Source organism: Macrotis lagotis, chromosome X (assembly GCF_037893015.1).
Source record: "Macrotis lagotis isolate mMagLag1 chromosome X, bilby.v1.9.chrom.fasta, whole genome shotgun sequence".
Lineage (NCBI taxonomy): Eukaryota > Metazoa > Chordata > Mammalia > Peramelemorphia > Peramelidae > Macrotis > Macrotis lagotis.
The window spans coordinates 683,784,746-683,799,699 of record NC_133666.1 but is presented as its reverse complement, the minus strand read 5'-3'; the positions used below and the strand labels follow the sequence as shown (position 1 = coordinate 683,799,699).

The window sequence follows — 14,954 nt, the reverse complement described above, 5'->3', positions numbered from 1 at the left end:
GCTGCAATGAGATGAATTCCGTATTAAAGACCCAAAATAATGTGTTTGAAGTTGAAGCTGAGCTAGGAAAGAAGTCCTGGACATCGACAGTGTCCAACCTGAAGAGCAAGAGAATGAATGAATTGAATGAATGAATGAATGAATTCTCTTGGTGTTCTTTTGCCTTTGGAGATGTTTGTTGATTGATTTGTGTGTGCCAGGGTCCTCTAGGAGAGGGCAGAGATAAGTCTAGAAGCCTGTTTTTAAGGAGTTTATAAGACAGTAATAAATATCAGCTATCACAACTTAAATTTTGAAGATGATACGGACTGGACTTGTGATTTCATTGAGCTGTGGTCATTAAGCATTCATTAAATGCTTAACTATGTACCAGCAGCACATAGGTAAGGGCAGGAATCAGCAAACCACACACCAAGGGCCACAATAGGCTCTACCCGTTTTTCAAATGGCATACTGTTGAAGAATGGTTTTTGCATTTTTGACAAATATAACTTGTATTTAAAAACTGTAAAACGCATAATTTGCCGGTCCCTGGTATTTCCCACTTTCTCTGTCACTTACAGTCTTTGGGGGCAGTCCTAGATCATTGAGAGGTTGCCCCAGATTCCCCAGCCAGTACACTTCCTAGGGAGTATAAAGAAGGCAGCCTAGCTCTTGCCATCCTAGGTCAGATGGCCTCTCTGAGGCCTCTGGATTGGACCTCAAAACATGCTAATCTATTCATTGAGCCTGTGGCACAGTGGTAGAATGCTGGCCTTACAAGCAAGAAGACAGGTTTACTTTCCCTCTGCCTCAGTTTCTTTACTGATGTACCTGTCTCACAAACTTTTGTATTTTCAGGCTGCCATTTTGCTGGAATACCCCCCCCCCCCCCCCCCCCCGGACCTAGCTGTCCTTGGGTTTGATCTGTGTCAGTGGAAAGGGATGCCCACCCAAAAGACACGTGCTAGATCTTTGAGCAGGGATAAAGTCTATCATTGTGACTTTTTTTTTCCAGGGCAGTTGGGTTAAGTGATTTGGTCAGGGTCACACAGCTATTATTAAGTGTCTTGAGTTGGGATTTGAACCCTCCTGACTCTAGGGCTGGTGCTCTGTCCACTTCAACACCAAGCTGCCCCCATCATTGTGATTTTAAAACTGATTGGATGCTATCCTTACTGAGCACATGGCTTATTGTCCCCATTTAAAAGGAAACAAGCCCAGAGCTGTGGCTCGCCCTGTCTTTGGTGTTGCCCCTTGTACTTAGTCCAAGGCTGGGTGTTATGTTGAGCTTCTTGTTGTCTGTGAAGGGGGTGTGTGTGTGTGTGTGTGTGTGTGTGTGTGTGTGTGTGTGTGTATCTGCAGGGAAAGGGTCAAGATGAAAAAGCCAGAGCCTCCATCTTGACAGAGGGATTGAGCCATGTTCTTGGCCCCTTCTAGAGTGTTCTTCCTCAAGTTTTCCGTTAACTCTTTTTCTTCTATTTCTGTCTGAACCATAAGCATATGGTTGAGAAATCTCACCCCAAGGACCCCATTGTAAGTAGTCTGGCCAGCCTGGCAGATGCCTGGATGGGGAGAACCTGATCTGTGGCTTCAGGGTACCTTCTCCTTGTGGTTTCTCCATAGACAGGCTTAGCTTTTCACACCTCACAGAGGAGTGCAAGAGAGGTCAGTCTTCCCGAGATCTCCTGCTTTGGGGCTGCCTAGCCAGCAGTCCTGTTTGTGACTTCGTTTGAAAGAGAATAAACCAGACTGCTGCTGAGGACCCCACCCCCACCCCCACCTCCAGTGCTTGATGGTCTGCTTTGTCATCTCAGGATGCCAGTCCTGGACTCACTTTGGGAGACATAAAGAGGAAGGGACAGGCTTGCTCTAGGGGGTCCCACCTAAGAGGAGAGGTCCATGAGGAGTCTTTGGATAAACCAAGGAGGAGAGCTGAGGAGAAGGTGTCATCGAGGAGGTGACAGCCGATCTGGACCTTGAGAGAATGGAAAGGACTTCATCAGGTGGGCAAAGCAAGGCAAGCCCCAAGGACCTAATTCGTGACATCATTTTCCTTTGGAAAGTTGGGTGGCTCAGATGGAATGCCTCACCTGGAATTCAGGAAGACCTGAGTTCCCCCACTTGCAAACTGGGTGACCCTGGGCAAGTGCCTTCACCCTGTTTGCCTCAGTTTCCTGGAGAAGGAATGACAAACCATTCCAGTATCTTTGCTAAGAAAACCACAAAAGGGGTCATGAAGAATCCACACAACTGAGTCAGCAACAACCAAACAAAAACAACATGTATTGTAACAGCCAGGAAATGGAGTTTTGATCTGGGAAGCAAGGCCCTGAGACCTGTGTTGGGTTGAAATGGTTGAATGGTGAACTGACATGCCCTTTCCAGAAGTTCTGGCTCTAATTGATTTGTTGGGGAGGGAGGGCATGGCAGGTAGGGTGGCCTGCCTGGAAAAAGGCTTCCTGGACATGCCTATTAGTCCACTCAGGGGACTCGTCACCAATCACCTGGACTGGGGAACTCCAAAGATGAGTCCAGTCCCCCCTTTAGGGACTGGACTCAGGGTGCTGAGCTCTGCTCTGCTGGGGGAGGATTACTTTGAACTTTCTGGTGACATGGACCTCTTTGATAGACTGCTTTAAGCCTGTGGATCTCTTCTCAGAATAATATTTTTTAATGTATAAAATAAAATGCATCAGATTACAAAGGGAACTAGGTCCACTGAAATGCTTTATCAGAGAAGCAATCCTAACAAGGTATGGACCCCAGGGTAGGCACCTGACTTTATAGAAAAAGAACTCCAAATTCTCTAAGTTGTTCTTTAAAATCTCCTGGGCTAAGGGATAAATTTTCAAGCAAACCACGATTATTTTCACCTCAGAAGGGACTTTAAAAAAAAATAAATAGAAAACATTTAAACTTTGCCTTTGCCTCAGGACTTCAGTATGATCTTGAAATGAAAATCCTTGCAAGTTCTACCTTGGGTCCCTGGGCCAATGACTTTGCCTCCAGGCGCCCCCACTGATCTTGGGCATTTGGACATTTGCTCACCAGGCAGGCTGGGTGTGGCTCTGTCGCCACCTGGAGGGGCCAGGGCGCCATGACCAGGTTTGCAGTCAGTTATCCATGTTGCAGAGATGTTCCCAGCTAAGTCAAGGAGACCCTTTTTATGATTGTTGATTTGAGGCTTTGATAAAATAGTCTTGTTGGTCAGTTGTCTTCAGGTGTGTCTAACTCTTCGCGATCTCCTTGGGATCTTCTTGAGAGAGACTACAGGGGTTTGAGATTACCTTTCCCAACTCATTTTACAAATGAGGAAATGGAGACCAGCAGGGTGAAATGACTTCTCCAGGGTCACCCAGCTTGTCAGTGTCTGAGGTTTGATTTGAACTATCTCCAGGCCAGGTGCTATCCACTCCACCACCTACCTGCCTGTCCATTTGTTTTCTTCCAGATTTCAGCCTTGGTTTTTAGAAGAGCCCCAGGTCTCGTTGGGCAGTTCCCCCCAAACAAGTATCTTGTCAGAACCTCATGCACTACAAATAACCTGCTTTTTTTCAAGGTCTCTGTGTCTTTAGACTCTGGACCCCAAACTCTGCACCTCATGAAGCAATGGCCTTGTTCTGAGCAGAAAGCACACTGAAGGATGGGCTCACCAGAGATATGTTCTGTTAAGTTCCTAGGATCTTGTCCTAGATCCCCCAGGCTGTCTGGTAGGATGCATGTTCTTTCTGCTTTTCAGACAATTAGCCTGGGTTACATAGCTAATAAGCATCAGATGAAGGATTTGAACCCAGACCTTGACACTTCTAGTCCCATCTCTGCTACTCAGCAGCTTCAACTGCTTTCACTTTCTGAAACACCTTCAATGGTTCACCCCCCAAGGGAGAGGCAGCTCTGATATTGTGTGTGTCATCTAAGAACCAGGAAAACCTGGTGAGAACAGAAGCCAAAGCCTAAATCAGAGATACTGCCAAGACCACCCGAGGCTGCTTCGGCAGAAGACGGATGAAGGCCCCTGATGGGACATGCTCTTTTCCCAGGAAGTTGTTTTTTTTTTGTAAATTTGTTGGATGGGAAGAGAGGGGGGAAGGTCAGAGGGCACTATCTTTGGTCAGCAAATGGTTAGCTGTAAAGAAGAGGAATCCAAGAACTTTTTATTTAATGGTCATAAGACAATAAGAGCTCCAGAAGGGACATCTAGAGCGCCTCTGAAAATAAATGAATACCTGCTTACCCGTGTATGTAGACAAGGCTGTGTCTGAAGAGGGACCACTCCCCTCATATGCAGGTGAGGAAATTGGAGGCCGAAGGATCCCAACTTGTGGCCTGAACCCAGGCTCCTGGGGCCTTGTGGGAAAAGGCTGGTCCTCTTTCTCCTCCTTTGTGGACCCGAGGAGCTCCATTGTGGTTCTTGCAGACTGCTCCCCTTCTCCAGTCCAGTCTGTCCCTTCAATCAATCAGGACTCATTAGATTGAACTCACTTATTAAGCCTCTCAGGGAAGGTGCTTGTGAGGAACTGGCTTCTTGGTAATCCCCTATCTTAGCCTAGCAGTTAGTCAAGAGCCTCTACCATCCAATGGAAGGGAGATCCCACTCTTAGGAAATCCTGGATAGTTCATCTATCAGATGGCTTTTCTTATTTGTATCTCTGGTTCATTTTTCATTGAATTAACATATAAATATGCCAAAATACACTGGTGGTGGGTGGTTGTATAGAAATTTCATAGCCTTTTTAAAAATACTTTAAACAAGGAATTATAGTCTTATTGTTTAATTTTTTTTTTTTTTGCAAGGCAATGGGGTTAAGTGGCTTGCCCAAGGCCACACAGCTAGGTAATTATTAAGTGTCTGAGGTTGGATTTGAACTCAGGTCCTCCTGACTCCAGGGCTGGTGCTCGATCCACTGCGCCACCTAGCTGCCCCGTTATTGTTTAATATTGATTAAAGGTGCAGTGTTACTTAGAGGTGTGCTGTTATGTCAGACCTGGGGGTTGAGGCCTCACCTAATAGAACCTTCCGGCCCCAGCTCCTCTTTGCTGAGAACAAGTCTCTTCTCTCCACCATCTTCTTGGGCCTCCACATATGGTGTCCTTGGTTGAGCAGCGTGCTCTCAGGGAGCTGCTCCCCCAGGACTTGATGAAGCAGGGAGAGGCCCTGGCACCCTTCAGGAGGAGGTGGCATCCTGAGTGTTTCTCTTCCTTTTTCCCTTGTACAGGTGTGGCAGATCCCAGAGAATGGACTCACTCTTTCCCTGACTGAACCCGTGGTGATTTTGGAGGGTCACTCTAAGAGGGTTGGCATCGTAGCTTGGCATCCGACTGCCCGCAACGTTCTGCTCAGTGCAGGTACCAGCTCTACTGGTGGGCTGACCCCCACCCTTCTCCCTCCCCATTTGTAGTCTCTCCTTCCATCTCTACCGAAGAAGGGGCTGTGCATCCTGAGACTCAAAACCCAGGAAACTGTCTCCTGGGGGAATGCACCTCTGATGGAGGGAAAACTGCCTCCTGGTCATGATGTAGTGTGGATGGTGTGTACAGGATAGTCACTGCTTGCTCCCCAAGGAATTCCCTGTCTGGTGGAGGAGATACTTTGCTGGGCTCAGTGAGTCACTTTGATTTCTAATTGGTTACACAGCAGGATCAGTGCTTGATGGTGATTTCCCTGCTGGAAATATTTTCTTGGTCATTGTCCCAACTCTTAGCCCAACAATGACTCCAACTCTTGAGCTCTTTCCAAATGATCCTTAGTCAAGGCAAACCTTTTTCCTGGGGCATCTGTGTTGGCAATTCCAAACCTATCTAATTAATTTTGGGGTTCTTGGCTATTGTCGACCTGTTCCTTCCTCTCTCTGTTTGAAGATAAAGATCCATTGGGAATCAAAAATCAAATAGCTACATAGATTTTTGACTGGCATTCATTCTTAGAAATAGCTGCTCCAAGGCCTCATTTGAGAGTGTCATCACTGATTAACATCCCTTTTCTCTTTGTTGAGTGGCTTCAGATGGTTTTTAGCCCCAGCTTCTTTCTTTCTTCCATACATTCTCTCTCTCTCTCTCTCTCTCTCTCTCTCTCTCTCTCTCTCTCTCCTCAAACATTCTTAGCATTCCAACATTTCTTTTTCTGAAAATGAAGCTCTCTCAGAAAAACTCCTTTAATTGTTCAAGATTCATCCAACTGAGTTACCAAAAAATGGAGTGATTCAAGGGTTGCTGGCTTCTCCTCCTCAAGCATCATTGTTTATTGGTCAGTTTTAAGCCCTTAACCACCAGAATTGTGGAACTAGAAGAAATGGAAATGGAGCCTAGACAGCATCTAGTTCCTGCCCTCCATTCTGCGGTCAGGAAATGGAGGCACAAATCTTGGTGATGGAGCTGGGTTTGGCTAGCTAACTCCTTCTCCTGTTCTGCTGGTGATTTTCTTCAACTGCATTCACTCTTCCTTCAGGTTGTGATAATACTGTCATCATCTGGAACGTGGGGACAGGAGAAGCCCTCATAACCCTGGACGACATGCATTCAGACATGATCTATAATGTGAGCTGGAATAGAAATGGCAGTCTGATCTGTACAGCCTCCAAAGACAAAAAAGTGAGGGTGATTGATCCCAGGAAGCAGGAGATTGTGGCTGTGAGTATTGGGGGACTGGAACTCCAGAGAGAAGGGTTCAGTGACCTCCCTTTTTTTTTTTCTTGCCCTTTTAAATGGATACATTTTGTTGTGACATACCTTCCCAGTAAACCACCTCCCCTAGGTCCGTTTAAAAGGTTAATTAAACTGCTTGGTGTAGTGATGGCAACTATCAGCACCTATCACCTAGCACTAGTGAAAGCAGCCTGAGAGACAGAGACAGCTGAGCTCTTCTGTCTCAGTGCACAGTCTCAATCCCGTGGGATAATGACATCTCCTGGCTTCCCTGCTCTGGGCCCAGGCGACCACTGACGCCCCAAGTGCTGGAGGTGTGAGTCGTTCTCGCCGCGCTCGTCCTCTCTTATGCTTTGGGAAGGGAAGGCCTTTGTTGTTGTTGTTGTTGTTGTTGTTGTTGTTTCTTAGGTTTCTTTTTGCAAGGCAATGGGGTTCAGTGGCTTGCCCAAGGCCACACAGCTAGGTCATTATTAAGTGTCTGAGACCAGATTTGAACCCAGGTACTCCTGACTCCAGGGCTGGTGCTCTATCCACTGCTCCACCTAGCCGCCCTAGTCTTTTGTTTTTTAAAGATTTTATTCATATCTTTTAATTTTGCATTATAATAATTTCTTATGAAGTCACTTATATCCTAATTGAAATCCTCTCATCCCCTAAAGAAAACCATTTGATGGGGGGAGGGGAGGACAAAAACTAAGGAAACCCAGTGGATCAGCCTGCACCGGTACGTTTGATCTCATTTGAGCCACTGTGTTTGTGATCCTCCTGCCTTTGCTTATTCTGTTCTGCACCAGTTTATCCCTAATTCCTGTGCGTCTCTGAATCCCTTCTTCCGCCAGCACAGCCACTTTCCTTTGATTGCCTCTCTGTAATCTCTGATTCAGGACCCTCTACTTGGACCATTCTGGTTCCCCAGGCAGTGCCATACCCTGAGTGATGTTTCTGATGTAGTTCCAAACTCTTTCCAGAATGGTTAGACTCATTAGTGGAGGTGGATGACTTTATGCCTGTGTCTTCCCTTAGCCCTTCCATTATTGATTATTAAACCTCTTTGCCACATTGTAGGGTAAAGTTGTGTTGAGCTGAACCAAATCAAGGAAGTGGTACCACTTGTTGAGTGACCTTCTGGGGTGCTACCTGCCCCCAGAGCTCACTGGGACCCCTCAACAGTCATGGGGAACTCCATTTGGTGGCTTGGCTTATTGCCTTGACCAGACTTGCAGCAGTTCCTTCAGGAGCCTCCTCATGCATAGCTTAATTGTCTCGGAGAGCCAGTTTGGGTTTCTCACCCTCTCCCACTGTCTTTAATGACAGCCATGGCTTTGGCAGAGCCTGCTTCAGCCCTTTGAGCGGGGGTCATGACTTTTCTTGCTGACTTTTCTTTCAGGAGAAAGAAAAAGCACATGAAGGAGCTCGACCCATGAGAGCCATCTTTCTGGCAGATGGCAACGTCTTCACCACTGGTTTCAGCCGCATGAGTGAGCGGCAGCTTGCCCTCTGGAATCCGGTAGGACTTCCCAGTTCTAGCATTGGCCTCAGGGTCCCCAGCCCCTTCTGTATGTGGGTTCCAAGGTCACTGGATGGGGCCTCAGCCTCCAGTGGACTTGTCTCTCCCCATTGACTTAAGCACGAACCTGCCCAGGCCCCTTGTCTAGCCCCAGGACATCCTTGGGACAACAGACTCCCCAGCATCATGGACTGTTGGACTCTTCCCCAGCACCAAGAGTATACAACAGACAATTCCTTCTTTACTGCAGAAAAACGTTAAATGAGCTGAATGATGAGACCCTCTTTACCAGCCCTGGCCAGTGGCTGGTCATTCATAGTCAGTGCTTGCAGACCTTCAGTGATGGGGAACTCACTACCTCCCCACTGGTGGGCCAGCCCTCTCACTGTTGGTCAGCTCTTACATAAGGAAGTTGTTTCTTCCTCTATCAAGTTGCACTCTCTATAACTCACATGATCATAGAATTACAAAAGGAGTTCAAAGGCCACATAGTCCATTTGATAAATGAAGAAGCTGAGTCCCAGAGTGGGGGAAGGGGTCCCAGATTTCAGTCTGATCCCTCTCCTGCATGAGAATCTTCCCTTCCTTAAGGTTTACTCTCACACTTTCAGTGGCCACTGATAACCTTCCTTACTTTTATTTGCAGAAAAACATGCAAGAGCCCATTGCCCTTCATGAAATGGACACCAGCAATGGTGTGTTACTGCCCTTCTATGATCCCGACACCAGCATCATCTACTTATGTGGGAAGGTAAGCGGTGCTGCCTTGTGTGAAGTCCCTCATTGAGGTGGGCATTGGGGTTGTTCCCAGTGACAGACTAGTCAGCTTTGAGGGACCCAGGACAGACAGGGGGATGACCATTGATTCTAAAGGCTAATTAATGTCTTGGTTCTTGGCACTGTCTGCATCCCTTCATTGGGGGCAGTACCGGTGGGAATCGTCAGCATGACAGAGTTCAGGCTCCATTTGTGACATAGAGCGCCATGTTAGGAGTTTGTCCTGAAAGTAATATTCTTTCACGGGTGGCATTCCAGTGCCCCAGGGACTAGGCCAAGCCAAATGCATTAGTATGAGTGGTTCCAGACCAGATGGTGGAGACACTGAAGAGCAAGGCCCTGCTGCCTTCAGGGAGCTGACTTGTAAGGCCACACATAAGGAGGAGGAGCAGAAAGGGTGGCCAGGCTGTGGGGGCAAGAAATAAAGAAAGGACTTGGGTGAGGATGTGGGGCTCAAGTCTAGAGAGATGATGGACAGCTGGCCTGGGCTTTAAAAACAAGGCAGTGAAGAAGCTGACTGGTGAGAGGAGGGTCCAAGGAGGTAGAAGGGGAGGAGACCCCAGGTGCTGAAGGTAGTTCCAGAGTGAGGGGTGGTATAGGAGCTGTGTGAAATCAGACACAGGCAAGAACTGAATGGATCTAGAGAGGGAGGGAGGTCAAATCGGAGCTCAGATGCTTATTAGGTAGGAGACCCTGGACAAGTCATTTCCCTTTTGTCTGCCTTAGGTCTCTTCATCTTTTAAAATGGGGATAATAATAGTACCCACTAGGGTGATTGTAAGAGTCAAGTAAAGAATTTATCAAAGCACTTTACAAACTTTCAGACACCATAGAAACGGGAGCTGGGGATCATTAAAGACTCAAACACCCCATTGGGAAAACTGAGACTCTTCTTTAAACTGGAGGAACTGAGTCCTTCCCGGTTCCCACCAGCCAGTTCCCTGATAGCATGAGTTCCCCTTCTGTGGATGGCAGTGGCTGGCTTTCATAAAATATTTTATCCAAAGGACTGGTCGCCATGATGAATTACCTGTGTCTGAACTTTGCTACCACAGACTTCACCCGTCATACAGTTCAAACTGAGCAGCTTCTACTTCTTTATCCTTTGTTAACGTGTCTTTGAGAACGTATTCAATGGCAGAGAGAAGCCAGCTTTCAAGGAGCTGACTTTCCAGTGGAGGACGGGGTGCTCATGAAGAAGTGACTTCTCTTTCTTGTCTGTCACTCTAGAGTCTCTTCCCCTGGGGTCCCCGGGAGGTGGATTCAGGTCTGACCCTTCTCAAACCACCCACTTCTGTCCCCATCACTTCACCACTTCACCGGCCTCTTTGGCTATTAGCAGAATGGAGAAGCTGACCATTGAGTGATAAGGGGTGGCCGGCCAGCTGCCGGCCACAGACAGGGTGCCCTGAAGAGGTGGGTGAGCAGTGCCAAGTGTTAGGTGCTTGACGTCGGGGGTGGGGTAGGGGTCAGTTTAAAGAATCTGAGCCTCCAGTGTCAGATCTGTAAAATGGAGGGGATGATGCAGGGGAGTTAAGGGGGCCATTTCGTTGGTTGTGCTCCGGGTTGGTCTGATCATGGTTTGAATTTGTCTTGTGCTTTGATGTTTCATCCTCAGATGGGAATTGACCTCTTAATACAAAACTGTTGTCAGACAGTGTGTGGAATGGTGGAAATCCACTCCCTGACTGACCCCATGTGCTGACTCAGTTGGCCTGTGAAAGAAAACATTCTCCTGTCTTCTGTCACCTGAAGCTCATGGAGACATTTTCCCAAATAATGCTGTAGATTCTGCTGACGGGAGTGTGGGCACTGGGTCAGGGAAGAGGGTCTCCCTCTCTCTACCTCCACCCTGGGATCAGACTGACCTTGACAGCCTTTTCTTTCTTTTAAAGACAAGTCATGTGGCCCACCCTAAATTTCTAATCCTGCTCAAAGTCTGTTTGCAGCTTCTAGTCCATTTTGGAAGCCTGGCCATTGGCAAGACCTCTGAGGGCAGGCCTGGGCTGACCCGGAGCAGCTGGCTTCTCTCACCTGGGTTTGGGTGATTGGCTCTCATCCACGGAGGGATAAAAATGACCTTTTGTTGCAGGGTGACAGCAGCATCCGCTATTTTGAGATCACGGATGAATCCCCCTATGTCCACTACCTCAACACATTCAGCAGCAAAGAGCCTCAGAGGGGAATGGGCTACATGCCCAAGAGAGGGCTTGACGTCAACAAATGTGAGATTGCCAGGTAAGAGGTGTCCAGACCCCTGTGCATGTGCGGGCAGTTGGGAGGATAGGACGAACACTGGTCTTTGGCCTCATTGGCCTAGCCATCATTTACATGTATGCCAGCTCTGGGCCTACTTTTGCAGATGAGGAAAGTGGGGCAGACAGAAGTCAAGATCCCAGTCTCTCAGTACCCTTTCCTTTGTGCCCTCAGTTGCCCTTTATATTATCTTTTGTAATCAGATAAAATAAGAGACACAGACAACCATGAAACATATTCAGCCAGAAGGTTCAATGGAATAGATGACCAGGCTCACACGCAGGAAGATTCTGTGCAAATCATTTGGTCTCTGTCTGCCTCAACCTCCTAACTGTAAAATGGGGCTAATAATAAGGTTTACCTCTCAGGGTTGTAGCATATATCAGACTTGAAAGCACCAGATAATTGGGAGTAATTTGATTAGAAGGTAAGGAATGGAGACGATGTGGTTCAGGCTGGCTGGGGCTCATTTGGACTTCAGGGTCCATGGAGGTGAGCTGAGGACTTGGTTCTAGTTGCCATCAGCAGAATGAGAGCCATGCAGATGGACTCGCCTCCTGCCTGCTGGGCTCTACCTCTGTCTCATCTATTCTCCTCCTAGTTCAACTGATGGCTTGCAAGACCAGCCTGGACCCTGATGGCCCCAGAGCAGCTTTGGGTTGGGATTTCTGGGGGAGATTTGGGATTGAAGTCAGAAAGCTTTGGGCCCAAAGAGACCAGCTTCTTGGGAGATCCAGAGGTCCACTAGTCTGGAGGGGACTCTAGGGGAGGTGCCCAGTTTTAGTCACACTAAAAAGAGGATCCCATTTCTGGGCACAGGACAGACACACTTGTCCAGAGCCCATTTTACTCATTGATACCACAAGTGGGACATCCCCCTGTCTAAAGGCCTCATTTTCTTACACCCCAGGGTTTTGCCGCCCTTTTAGCCAGTGGTCACTGTCCAAAACAGGAGACAAAAACAGCTCCCAGTGTGTGTTTTTACCCCTCTGTGGATGAGAGCCCTGGAGATCTCTGGTAATCAAGATGAATAAATCTCTGGGACTTTGTTTTTGACTTGCATTTGCGCCCTCAGTAAAGCTGGAGCAGGCACAGGGTTTTGAAGAGATCCTGAACTTGGAACCCAGCTCTACCACTAGGGCTGCTGCCAGCCTCAACCCTGGCAGCCCCTGTTAGCCTCACTCCCTCCATCACTTTCTATAACATGTTTCTTTTTCTTTCTCTGAAGATTCTTCAAACTTCATGAGAGGAAGTGTGAGCCCATTATCATGACTGTTCCAAGGAAGGTAAGGATGCATCATCTAGATGGTGGCTGTAAACATGCCTGTTCTGCCTTGAATTTCGACTCACTGCTTTGCCTCTCTTGCAGTCCGATCTTTTCCAGGATGACCTGTATCCAGACACAGCAGGACCTGAGGCTTCTCTGGAGGCAGAGGAATGGTTTGAGGGCAAGAACGCTGACCCGCTCCTTATTTCCCTGAAACACGGCTACGTTCCTGGCAAGAACCGTGACCTCAAGGTGGTTAAGAAGAACCTGCTGGACAACAAGCCCTCGGTGAACAAGAAAAGTGGCCTGATAGGTCCCGCCAAGGGAGTGGCCGATGGGGTCAGCACCATGGTGAGCAGAGGGTTGGGGTGCCGGCCTGGCCTGGTCATGCTGGAGGAAATGTTATTGAGTGCCAACTCCCCCTTTCCCTTCCACTCTCTTAGACCCTGAGAAGGCAGGCATTTAATAGATGAGGAAGCAGAGCTAGGCAGGGATAAAGTGACCTGGTCAGTCTTCTGAACCCAGGCCTGCCACCCCTTGCTGCTTCAGGACTAAGTGGCATCTTTGTACAGTATCAGGGCAACCAGTTAAAGGGAGTCATTCGGTGCTTGGGACACACATTCTCTTTATGGGACAGGTCTTAAAGAAGTCCTGGTCCTCCCAGGCTGAGCAGGTGGGTGGGAGCAGGGGACAACTCTGACTGCTGCTCAGCTTCACTCTGGGTGCTGGTGGGAGGGACAGGGCAGGGCACTGACCACATCTGCCTCTGAGAAGAAGGGAGCTTCCCCAGGCCAACCCTGCTGCTGTCAGGGGTCAGGGGACCAGCCCCAGGGTCATGGCAGTGGCAGCAGGAGTTGCCACGAATCTGACCAGGATCTCTCCCTTCCCCAGGGACTTGGCTCCCTTCACCCTCCACCTGCCCCTGGTAGCTTAGGGCTGCAGCCACCCTGAGAAGGTAGAGGCCACCCTGAGAAGGAGCCTGATCACTGGGTCCTGTTCTGAGAGCCCCTTCCCCACTTTGAGATGACCTTACAGGAAGGACAACTGGAGGGCAAAAGGGAGAGAGGATTGAGACTCCCAAGTGTGTGACTTGGGTCCCTGGTCCGATGGGCAGGTTGTGGCAGTTAGAAGCCCAGACTCCTGAGGTAAGGTCTAAAAGCAGATGCTGCCAGTGCTTCCATCCTCACCTGTAAAGGCCAAGGGGTCCACGGTTTTAGTTTTCTTGCATTTCAGGAGGCCCACCTTTTCCCCAGGCATCGTGATGCTAATAGTCATTTGTCTTGTTACCCTTCCAAGTTTCCTGTTTGTCTTCTCCTTTCTTAGCAAAATGAAGCCAAGTTGGATGAGATCCTAAAAGAGATTAAATCCATCAAAGACACGATCTGCAATCAAGATGAGCGCATTTCCAAGTTGGAGCAGCAGATGGCGAAGATAGCCGCGTGAAGGCAGAGAAGACGGGAAAGTGGGTGGGAGGCGGGAGGCGCCGAGGGAGGCTGCCGGCCAGGCCCTATTTCCCTGGCGCAGGAGTGAGCCGCCACTGAAAAAGTGCGGCTTTTTATCAGAAGCCTTCCTGATGTTTTAAGTGTTCCGTGACTGTTGTTGAACTTTAAAGAAACAAAAAAAAGTGCTACTTTTAAAGTTCCAGATATTCTGAATTTTGGAAACCGAACCATTCAGATTCAGTGTTGTGCCCAGGCCTCTTTTTATCATTATTGTTGTTGTTGTTGCAAAATAGGGACCAACGGATGCCACGTCGCTCTTTAGATTTGTTTTTTAAACTTGCCAAAACCAAAAGTAGCTTTTTTTCCCCTCTGTATTTTGCTACTTTGCAGTATTTGTGTGTGTGTGTGTGTGTGTGTGTGTGTATTTTTTCTTAATTTGAAAGGGACAGCACTGTGTATGTTTATAAAATGAAGATAAAATATTATTTTATATAAACATTCATCTTAGAACAATCAGAGCAGTCACCACCTTGTGCTGCCTCATCTGTGGCATGAAGGGCATCAGGGGAAGGACTTTGCAAAAGGAAACCTTGAACAATCCCAGGGTGGTCTGGCCTGCCCTCCAGGTGGTCCACCCCCCCCCCCGGGGTCCTTGGGTTTGCCTTTTCCTGAAGTCCTTAGTGGGAAGCCGGGTGCCCCGCTTCCCCTTCTCCTTCTTTCTCCTTCTCTTGATGTTGGGCAGTTATATCATCATGCTGTTGAACTTGCTGTGGGTTGTGGGTTCTGTCCAGACTGGCGTGGGTGCTGGCATCTTGGCCGTTTCTTACTTGAAGCATCATGTTTTCAGGTTCGGGTCTAGTGCCCGGCAGGTGTGGATGCCCAGGGCAAGGAGTGGGCATCCAGTGACTTTCTCTATGCCTCCTGTCTGGCCTATGGGCACCAACCACAGGAAACTCAAAAGGGGAGTGTGGATCCTACAGTCTTGCCTTTTGTTTTCCAGTCTTGCTCTGATGCCATGCTAGAGGAAAAAAGATTGTCTTTCCACTAACAAAGCATCCTTCCCTTTGCTAAGTCCACACAT

At 48.2% G+C, this 14,954-nt stretch overlaps 1 protein-coding gene across 4 annotated transcripts in view; it reads left to right on the top strand.

The window, feature by feature from the left end:
• The window catches only part of CORO1C (coronin 1C), an 88,893-nt gene extending 74,507 nt beyond the window's left edge, over positions 1-14,386 (top strand). For all 4 annotated transcript variants that reach the window (XM_074206072.1, XM_074206073.1, XM_074206074.1 and 1 more), the window contains 8 exons: positions 5,199-5,328; positions 6,428-6,609; positions 8,012-8,131; positions 8,778-8,882; positions 11,001-11,146; positions 12,393-12,450; positions 12,534-12,782; positions 13,755-14,386. In XM_074206072.1, the coding sequence (XP_074062173.1) occupies positions 5,199-5,328; positions 6,428-6,609; positions 8,012-8,131; positions 8,778-8,882; positions 11,001-11,146; positions 12,393-12,450; positions 12,534-12,782; positions 13,755-13,874 (1,110 nt within the window). In that variant the 3' untranslated portion in view covers positions 13,875-14,386. The remainder of the gene's footprint in view (positions 1-5,198; positions 5,329-6,427; positions 6,610-8,011; positions 8,132-8,777; positions 8,883-11,000; positions 11,147-12,392; positions 12,451-12,533; positions 12,783-13,754) is intronic.
• The last annotated feature ends 568 nt before the right edge of the window (positions 14,387-14,954 follow it).